The 11,296-nt window shown below is 38.6% G+C and overlaps 1 protein-coding gene across 1 annotated transcript in view; it reads left to right on the top strand.

Annotated features, from left to right (window-relative positions):
• The window catches only part of DNAH8 (dynein, axonemal, heavy chain 8), a 555,032-nt gene that overhangs the window by 399,418 nt on the left and 144,318 nt on the right, over positions 1–11,296 (top strand). Inside the window, 2 exon segments of the mRNA XM_006882162.1 lie at positions 905–920; positions 1,652–1,834. Coding sequence (XP_006882224.1) covers positions 905–920; positions 1,652–1,834 — 199 coding nt within the window.

Genomic DNA, 11,296 nt, shown 5'->3' with positions numbered 1-11,296 from the left:
AAAAAAAAAAAAAATGATACCATAACAGGTTAGCCTCTCATTGTGAATTTAAAGGTTGGCAATTCAACCCACCTAGAAATTCTGGTAGAAAATCCAACAGTCTATCCTTGTAAAGATTATAGCCCAAAAAGCAGTATTGGGCAGGTCTCTGCTGTGGTGGTGGATGTATGAGTCAAGATAGAGCCAGTAGCTCCCAGAAACAACAATATGTACCTGGGTAACTCAAATAGTTAATTGCTGAGCTGGTGATGGAAAAGTTGGCACTTTGAACCCACCCAGAGGTGCCTCAGAAGAAAAGTCTGGCATTCTTCTTCCAGAAGGTCACAGTCCTTTTTCTGACTCCTGTGGAATGCACTGCTGTTCTGAAACACATGGGTTTGCTATGAATCAGAATCAGCTGGTTTGGTTTTACAAACACACCTACCAATTTGATAAGTAGGATTTACTCACTAGAGAAAATGGCATTTTATTAAAGCCTAATGACATTGATTTGTTCATTTCTCTCTTTATTAACTTTCAGTCTAAACTCATTGACTTTACTGGGTGCAGTTGTTCATGATAACATGAATTATTTTCATTGTATTTCTTTTTTGTTGTCATTCCCTGCCCTCACACTTTTTTGATTGCATTTCTTGATAAATCTCACCATTTCCAATAGAATTTTTTCTTATCTGACTTTTATGAATATCAATGATTAAAGAAAGAATGGAAATTTTCTCATTAAACAAAGGCAAAGTTGGTTAGAAAAACTTTCTTATAATGTGTGTTCTTTAATAATTACATTTAACATGTCTAAGACCTTCATTTCTGAAGGTCTTTTAATAGATTCCCCCCAGTTCTTACCTGTGCTATGAAGGCCTCAGGATGTTTTAAAGCTCTTTATGTGGTTTTCAACTGCATGCAGGATTAAGATTTATGAAGTATTTTAAGAAATTTTTAAGTGTTTTAATTTCTGCTTGAATTTTAGATAGTAAAATAAAGTAAGACAATGCTATTATTTTAAAAACAAAAATGTGGGCATTTTTCTTTAGAAATTGCATTAATGCTTTCAATTGTTCAGGTATGACATGAAATGTACTAATAATATTAGAAACACAGAAAGTTTCCAACTCTCTCTCTCATTGTCATCAAATCAGAACCAACTCATAGTAGATACTCCAGTAGCTTTTCAGAGGCTCTAAATCACAGTACAAGAGATTGTTCATCTTTCTCCTGCAGATCAGGTGGTGATTTTGAACTGCCCACCTTTGTGTTGCAGTGCAATTCCTTACCCAAAAGGCTCATGGGGGTGGGAAATAGCCATAGCTGTCCTATGACAATTGGCATGAGTGATAATATAAGTCAATATAGCACTTAACTTTTGAAGTAAAACCTTAGCTGCATTTGAATTTTCCTGTATTCACCCTTTGTTTAAGATGCATTTCCCTTTAATTTGCTTAGTGTTGTGGCTACAAACAGCTTAAGGCAGCCCATGAATCTAAATGATTCTAAATTAATAGGCTTTATTGATCAGTAATTAAAATTTTATAAATTTCCTTCACAATTCAATGTAATCGCACAGCACTGACCTTTGGTAAATTCTTCCCTAAATTGAACCTAGGTTTGTGCTTTCCTTGAAGCGATTTCTGATTTTATATTTGAATTGATGTAGGTGAAAGTTGGTGATAAGGAATGTGACATCATGGATTCATTTAAGCTTTATATTACTACAAAGTTACCAAACCCTGCCTTTACTCCTGAAATCAATGCTAAGACGTCCGTCATTGATTTCACTGTTACAATGAAAGGACTTGAGAATCAGTTACTACGGAGAGTGATCCTAACAGAAAAACAGGTAATCACTTCCTCAAGGTAAAGAACTATAACTTATAAAATGGGTTGGGGAACTGCTAAATATATGGGGGGAAATGAAACAAACTATCTCTGTCCTTATTTGCATAAAGACTTATTTGGCACTCTTTAATTCCTAACAGAAAGCATCAAAACTCACTTCTCCTCTGACTTCAAACACTTTTGTGAAATACCCCCATGTACACACACCGCTGCACACCACTATTCTTACTTTTGTCTGTAAGCCTTTGGTATTTTGACTTTCAATGGAATTTGGTGTCTGTAGTTCCATGGATGGCTCCAGGGATACTTGGGAAATTCAATAAACAATGATCCTGAATAAAAAGAAACTGCTCTGAATGGATATTATGACCACTGTAGTAGTTGCAACTACTACACTGTAAAATATAGGAGGCATATCTTTATTTTAAATTTACACCCAAATGGGATATTAATTAAATACCATCAAGGGATTTAAGAAAACAAAGAACAACTTCAGATTGGAAAGTTTTGAAAAACTGAAACAAGATTAATCCAATTTTAAAATAAAGCTCAGAAAATATGAAATCTTATGCATAAAATGTATTAGCATAAACAGAAGTTTATATATTTGCATAAATAAATACATTTGCATAGCACATGAGAATGTTTGTGTCTATTTGCTTAAATATAATTTTCATAGTTAAGGTCTTAGGAAAAGGCAAAGTTAGAAATAAAGGCAAATGCATAAATTGAAAAGCAGAAAGATGATAGAATAACGTCTAGGGAAAGAAAGACAAGGAAGCTATATAAATACATAGCCAAAACAGGGGGGAAAAGCATTCAAACAGAAAACGTAAAGTGATGCAGGTCAGGGAGAAATAGAATAACACAATAGGAACAATGGGTAGTGTCCTAACTAGTTAGTCAAGCTCAACTAATTTCTTTTGAGTTAGAACTGTTTCACAACTGACCTTGCAAAGAGTTTTTAGAGGCTTTAAACTGAACGAGATGGGATTGTCCACTTTTTTCCCCTTAAAGTTCCTAGTGAATTCGAACCAGCAGAGAGGTGCCATTTTTAGGTTAGCAGTAAACCTCCACAGGGACTATGGCACCAGACATCCCTAATTAGTTAATGCTGTTGTTGTTGTTAAGTGTCATCGAGTCGTGGATGACTCATAGCAACCCTATGAATGAAAGACCTGAACACTTGAATAACTTCAGTGCTTTCTCCATGTCCATAGAGTTTCTGGAGGCAGGACTTTGAAAGGCAGCTTTACTGGTGGAGTGGAAGGAGTACAGTCCTGCTTTGATTCTCATTAGCTACCTGACCTCAGTTTCCAATGTCCATGCCATCCAGGAGAGACTGTCAATGCACTTCCACGCCTCTCAGGGCATGCTTCCACCTCCCTTCAGGGTTATTTGATGAGCTGTTGAAAATTTATCTTTTGTGAGTCCCACTGGCGCTGTTGTTCTAGTCTGTGGTGAATCTTCTCTGGCCCAGACCCCCTGTGCAAGCTGCATTAACCCTCAGAATAGATTTCTCCACTATCTGATGTAGACTGCCCCTTTGGATCTCCACAGTGTCCCGTGTTGTTCTTATGCCTTAGTCTCTTCAAGAAATACACTAGGGACCTATTGGCAAGAAGCTGCACTGCAGTCCCAGAGGTGCGCAGTTCGAATCTGCCAGATGCTGTGTTGGAGAAGGAGAGACAATCTCCTCCTGTACCATTCAGATCTGATTTGACGGTACACGCACAAACACAAATAATAAAATAAAAAATAAAAAATAAAAGTAATATGTGATTGGGTATTATGGTCATGACAAGAGTCCAGAACGAAGGCTGCATAGTGGATTATACTCGGGGGGTAAGGGATTGTATACCAATGAAAGAATTTTCTTTTACTTTTCAAAGAGAAGAGCGAATGGGGCAGGGGAGAGGTGGGCAGGGAGAAAAATGCAACAATGAATGAATGGAAATCCGAAGTTTCTGTAAACGTTCATTAAAATTAATAATTAATAATTTTTTAAAAAAGGATTAGAGTGAACGAATGAAACTCCTAATTTCTAGATGTCATGATTATGTATATCCAAAAGACTCTTGTCCAAGTTACTTAAGGCTACTGTAACAGCGACCAAAAAAAAAATCCCAAATGGGTAACTTTGAAGAATGAATTTTTTTTTCCTTTCTCATGGTTTGGAAGTCTAGAAGCCCAAATTTGAGGCATGACTCTAAGAGAAGGAGGTCCTTCTTCATAAACTTTAGCTTCTGATAGCTGGCAATTCTTGATGTTCCTGGGCCTGTAGATTTATCTGCAATGTGAGCCTGTTTTCATATGGCATCTTCCTCCTGTGTATGTCTCTGTGACTGTCCTATATTCTTTTTTTAACTCACATGTAAGAAGGTCAAGGACTCACTCTAACATGACATCACTAACATAAAAACACATTTGCTTTCATGTTATTATGTTGTTGTTATGTGCCATCGAGTTGCTTGCAACTCATAGTAACCCTATGCACAATAACTTTAAGCCTTTCCCTATCATGAGCCTATCTCACTGTCTCCAACACACCCATCTCAGTCACTGTATCAGTCCTTCTCATCCAGGTTCTTCCTCTCCTGTACCGTCTTTACATTCTTCCTAGCATGATGTCCTTCTCCAGGGACTAATTTCTCCTGGCAACAAGCCCAAAGTATATGAGATGGAGACTCATAATTCTTCCCTCCAAGGAGAGACTTTGATTTTACTCTAAGACAAACCTCTTTCTTGTTTTGGCAGTCTATGGTATATTCAGTACTCTTCTCCAGCACCACAACTCAAAGGCATTGATTCTTCTGTGATCCTTAATCATTGTCCAGCTCTCTGATGCATAGCAAGTAATTATGAAGACCATGGCCTGGATCAGGTGCACCTTAGTCTCTAGACTAGCATCATTGCTCCTTAGCACTCCGGAGAGGGCCCTGACAGCAGATTCTCCTAATGCAGTTTGTCTTTTGATATGCAGACTGTTGTGCTGAGAGTGTTGATTGTGGAACCAAGCAAGGTGAAATTGTTCACAATCTCAGTCTCTTCTCCATCTATCATGGTTCTGTCAATTGACCCAGTGGTGAAAATCTTTGTCTTCTTGATGTTAAGCTTCAATCCATATTGAAGAGTACGGTCCTTGCCTTTCTGCAGCAAACATTTCTGGTCCTCTTCAGTTTGTGTCATCTGCATAAAGCAGGTTGTTGATGAGTCTTCCTCCAATCCTAATGCCACATTTCTCCTCATAAAGTCCAGCCTCCCAAATTATATATTCTGCCTATAGATTGAAAATGTTTGGAGACAGGATGCATCTCTGACACACTCCTTTCCTGATTTTGAACTATGCAGTTTTTCCTTCCTCTGTTCTGATGAATGCTTCCTGACCAAGTATAGGTTTCATATGAGTACACTCCAAGTGTTATAGGATTTCCATTCTTCTGTAGGTTATTCACAATTTATAGTTTAACAAAATAAAGCCCCTGTTTCAAAATAAGGTAATTTGTAGATGTCCAAGCGTTAGGCTTTCAACATGTTAGAGATAAGCCATTGGATGTAGTAAGGAAATTCAGCATGATAGATAATACTTAATTAAAAATACACTTGTGTCTGCCTTGTCTAAAGCCCATAGGACCTTTTTTATTCACTTTCCTTTGTCTGCCACTAAACTTGTGGGTCATCAGATGTGTAACAAAAGGACTAGGATTTTTTTATAGCTTCATATGTTGCATGAACTCTCAGACAAGCACACAATGTTTAGCTTTCAGGAGCAAACCAAAGATAGCCCGCTTCATGAAAACTTAAGGATACAATATGTGATTCCATGGCCTTCCAGAGAACCCTGAGAAATCCTAGTAAAGATCAGGGAGAGGAACAGTGGATAGAAAGATTAAGGTAAATGGTATCCACTTCCACAAAGCTTCTTAAGAAGCAGTGTTTGCAGAAGAGGTACACAACAGGATTATTTCAAAACCTCCCTGTCTATGAACTGAGATTCTTGGATCCAGCTCAACCTTAACTTGTTTCTTCCTTGCTCCATTCTTGTTGACTCCTCTGACTGAAAATCTCTTGTTAGTATGCTTCTTTCTCCCTTGGCTATCAGTGCTCTTATTTTTCCTGAAATTTTGTCTCTTTGTTTCATTAAACACATTGACAGTCTCCTTCCCAATGCAGTTCAGTCCCAATGACTTTCTTGTGGAAGTAACAGAAATATGCTAAAATCTTACTTCTTGAGGGAGCTCTGGTGACATAATCATTAGGAAGTACACTGCTAACCCAAAGGCAGTGCCTCCTTCATTGTGTGAATCCACCAGCAACTCAGACGGAGAGGGAGGAATCATTTTCTGTGCAATTTACAGCCCTGGAAACCCACTGAAGATCAGCTCTGAGTCGGTTCTGACACAACGGCATTGAGTTGAACTCCTTTATTTTCTAAAACCATCATCTGTTGAAATGAAAGCAGAACTTTGATCTTTGATCAGAAAACATTGGTTTTTTTTGAGAATGTACATAAATACATGTACAAACACACATATATGAAGATAAAATCTTGTTTTATGCAAATTGAGCTATACTTCACCCTGGTAGCTTTGTCAAGGTCACTTTTGAGACCATTTCTAAGAACCTACAGTTATGACCTATAGAAAGAGAATATGTTTACCAAGTCTCTTTGTAATGTAGTGGCAGCAACGGAGCTAGTCCAACTTCAGGAGGAGAGAGAATAACCAGCCCGAGGCTAATTCTTCTGAGGTGCAAGTAAAACATAGCTCCCCTCTTCAACCTGTTCCACTCTTTCTGACACTAACTGTCCTCCTGAAGACACTCTCTGCTTGGTTCAATAATTCACAGTGGTGAACACATACAACTCACAAATTGTAAGCATGGTTATGAAGTTTACTGGGAAGGTAACACAGTACAATTTAGGATTAACATCAACCTGGGAGTAACAGGATCATTTCAGGAGATGGGATATAGTTGTCAATCAAGACAGCTTCTGATCTTTGGGCTCCTCCTTGGCTGTCCTCTCAAGAAAGGCAGGCTTTGCTTTTATCCATAGCTCTGTCTCCTGCTGGTTCTAACTCTTGGCCTCTGCCCTACTTGAACAAACATTATAGCTCTTTAGTTGTGCTGGTAAGTGTCCAGAGGCAGCATACTTTGATAGGAAGCCTTTTGCCTAAAGAGGCTCAGCTCTCTCAATCTGTGGTTTCAGTAAGACCACTGTAGTCATCTGCCAGTCCCATGCTGCTGTTGGTCCAATGCTGCTGCCATGTAGGCTGCTGTTGTCTTGTGTTATCATCTTGTATTGCTCCCAGTATTACTCCCAACTCTCTGACTTCTAAGTCTAGAAGGTTGTCAGTGCAAGGGCCATGGCCTAAAGGATGCACTCCAATCCTGGCTCCTCAACATCTGTGGGATTGGCTCTTTAAGCCTAGGGGGAGGACAAAACTGACCAATCCCCTTGATCACAGACACCTTAATTTGCATGATTGCTATCTAATTCCTGCATGTGTCTTGTGTAGTTTATTTGCATATCCCCTCCACCATCTAGTCATTTTAGGGAGGTAAGAAAAACTGTGGCTAGAAAATTATATAGAAATAATTCATTGTACCACACTCACTCTATCAGAAATTCACTGGCCACCTTGTAAGGACACCTACCAGAATATCCATGCAGATGACCCAGCGTCCAGCACTAACTACAATATAGTACTTTTGTACAAGAAAGATCCCGTAACTGAACCTGAATTTATTACTCTAAGATGTTATTGCATATTTTTAAAAAAGATATTGCAAGTGTTTATTTAAGATCATCTTAAATAACCTGACAATATAGAAGTTATTTCTTTACTTTGAAAGTAAATTACAAAATGGAGACTTAATCCTTGGGAAATAGTCTAGTTATTGCCATCCAGTTGGAATTGACTCATAAGTTGACCCTCCAGTAGGGTTTTCCAGGCTGTAAACCATATGAGAAGAAATTGTCCATCTTTCTCCCACAGAGCTGCTGGTGGATTTGAACTGTCAGGTGACACCTTTGGTTAGCAGCACAGCTTTCTACACACCATGCCACCAGAGCACCCTTTGGGATATAGAGAAGGACATAATTAAATTTAGTCTTCTTGGAACTTTGTTTCAAAGTGCTTAATAAACTAATTAAGACTCTTTGTTTACATTCATTTTTCTTATCAGCTTATAATAGAGTCTTTGACAGCATATCATTTTTATAAATAAAACTACCCATCTGGGAAAACCATTTTCTTCATGTGCAATATTTCTTTTTTTTTTTAAGCAATTGCCTTTTAAATCAAGACAGCACAGAAGTAGACTTATTTTTTTTTAACTCCATTTTTTTTTCATAGCAAGTAAAGATTTTTTTTTTCTAAAGGGAAAAAAAATCCAATCCTCAAAAATATTTGTTCTCTCAGTGAATTCTTCCTTAAAGCCAGCATAAATGTCAGCTTTAAGGCAATAGCTGTGTTTGGGGTAGAGTGTAAGGTAGCAGAATATAGAGCTGAGGATTGAGTTACCTGAAACCGCAATAACCAGAGGGAGGGATCATTGCAGAAGTAAGAGTTCAAAGTTCACTGGTTCATAGAAAGATCAACCAGTCCAATATGTCTAATACTGCAAACAAAAATCAATCTAAAAGTTTAGGCCCTGTTTGTTAAGCATTCAAAATTCTGTTTTTCTTCAAATTCAGGGTGTATAAGGTAAACTTACAATCTTTTACCACCACCCATCTGGCAGTTTGACATCCTCCTGGGGTGATGTAGTACTATAAGTTATGTCACCTATATTTCGGAGACCAGCAATGACAACTGTGGTGGACTGATTTCAGCAGTACTTCCTAAGACAGAATAGGAAGAAAAAATTAATATCCACTTTAAACAATTAACAAATTAAAACCTTATGGAACATAGCAGAACACTGTGCAGCTTGTTTGCTGTAGACATGTCATCAGGAAGAAGGAATTGCTTTAGGAGGTACAGTGTCAGCCTGAAGTTGGCTTTTTCAGCCATTACCTTAGCCCTCTCTGGTCTCCACATACCTTAAGTGCAGGTACATGGTCTTGCAAATGGTCGGCAGCTATGGTACTAGGGTGAGAGAGCGAGAGTGGGAGCTCCAGAGTGCAAAGGAGACTGGAGCAAGACCCTAGTGAGAGCAAGATCCTGTGGCAATGTGTAATGCTTGAGGAGCCCTGAGATAAAGACCACTTAAAGGTTTTTCTGCGCATGCCGGATAATTAAGGAGAAGCTGGATTGGATTTATAACTGTTCTGAGGCAAACCTTGCTGGATAATTAAGGAAACCTTGAATAATAATTAAGGCTTCTTGAATTTGTGTTGCTGAGCTGAAACTAGAACCTGGACTAATTAAGGAATTGTGTCTTGGTACTGCTAGGCTAAAACCTGGATTTGCACTGGGTGATATTCTTTGTCTCCTCCACCCTCCAACTTATTTCCCTAATAAACCCCATTCTCCATATCACAATTGTGAGTAAAGTGTATGAGTCAACAAATAAAAGAACCTCTTGCTGTTGCTGTGTCTCTAGAGGCCCCGTGGGGCTGTGCTATGGCCTCTTTCTCTGCTTTCTGCTCTGGGGCGGTGAGGGACTGCTATTCTCACTCCCTCTGGCCCTTTCAAAGAGATGCTCAGGGCCCTACACCATCATGTCCCATTTTCTGCTCCTTTCACAGGAGGACATCAAGGTTAGTGAAGTGGTAGTGGACCAGTGAGAGCAATAAAGATCTCCTCAGTGAAATGAGCTAGACAGTAGCTACAGACATTTCAGCAATTAAGCGAATGATACAGGACCCAGCAATATTTCCTTTTGTTGTATGCAAGATCACCATGAGTAGGACTAGGCTTGTATCTGTTTATAATATTTCAGTTGATTTTATGCAAAGTACCTATCATTGTGTCTGTATTAAAGACAGAATACATGAAGGACCTTTGGTTTGGCACCATATATTATAGCTGGCATTTTCATGCTTAATTTTTATTTGTCACTTACCTATTCATCTTACAGGAGTCCTGAGAAGATGAATTACTATTACAGTTTTGCAGGTTACTTTATTTTCTCTGAGCCAGTGTAGCTGTGTAAGTTTCGAAGAATTAATCCTCAACTACTCCTCTTCCATCTCCCAAGAGCAGCGCTCTGACATCTCAGGAATGCCACTAGCTTCTCCTCTATTCATCAGAGACCCTGTTACACATCCAGTGCTTCCACAAAGTCATGACTCACCAAGTTTTGAAAATTACTTTTTGTTTGCTACTTTTTTTTTAATAACTGAGGCTCCCATCTGGCGCTTAAAACTGTTAGTCATCTGTCCAATAAATGGTTTCGTTTCCACTTGAGAATGGGTACATTCTCTGTAGTGCATATATATTAATAAGCCCCTTGTTTTTAGGTGACATCTTTGAATCATAAATATTTCCGCACACATTTGGAGGACAGCCTTTCCTTGGGCCGACCCCTTCTCATTGAGGACATTCGAGAGGAGCTCGATCCAGCCCTGGATAATGTCCTAGAAAAGAACTTCATTAAATCAGGCACCACTTTCAAGGTGAGCATCGTGAAAATGAAAAGAACAATGGTGACATCTACTTACCTTTTTGAGCATAGCAGCAAAGGCAGTTTCCTTCAGGTGATAGTTATTTAGTCGACTGTGGAAAAAGCCCCGATTTTCAAGCTGATGTTCATTATTTCCCTTTTATTGTGTGTAAAAAGAAAAGAGGAGAGCAACATTTTGATAGTTATTATTAATTTGATTTCTTTGAATTGTGATTTTGGCAAAAAGTATGAAAGATCTCAAGCACTTCAAGAAGAACAGACACATCTGGCTTGGAGGAAATTAAACCGGATTGCTTTTTAGAAGCGAGGATGGTGAGACTTCATCTCACATACTTGAGACATGTTGTCAGAAGGGGTTTAGTCCTCGGAAAAAGACATTATGCTGAGAAAGATACCAGTTCAGTAAAAGAGAGGGTGACCTGCATTGAGACAGGATTTAACACAGAGAGAAACAGTGGGTTCAAGCATGTGGGAAACCACCGGGGTGGAGCAGGATAGAACGAGGTTCTAGTCTGTTGTTCATATGGTCACTCTGAGTGGGAGTCAGCTTGGTGGCACCTAACAACAATAATAACATTCATGTAACTGACACTAAATTACATATTAAGGAAATGCATGTCTGATCATAATCTATTAGTATGGTTCACATAAAATGTATATATTTTAGCAACAGTAAGAAAATTGGTTTTGAAAGACATATGCACCCTACTCAGATAAAAATATGTTTAACAGTCAGCCTCCATAAAAATTAGCCTTTGAAACCCGGGGCAGTTCTGCTTGGTCCTAAAGAGTTACTATGAGTTAGAATTGCTTTGGTGGCAACCAGTTTGGTTTGGATTTTTAGTTAGAATCAACTCAGTGACAATGGTGGGTTTTTGGTTTGCTTTTT

Source organism: Elephantulus edwardii, unplaced genomic scaffold (assembly GCF_000299155.1).
Source record: "Elephantulus edwardii isolate Elephantulus edwardi_28Jun2011 unplaced genomic scaffold, EleEdw1.0 scaffold00017, whole genome shotgun sequence".
NCBI lineage: Eukaryota > Metazoa > Chordata > Mammalia > Macroscelidea > Macroscelididae > Elephantulus > Elephantulus edwardii.
This window is presented reverse-complemented; position numbering and strand designations above follow the sequence as displayed.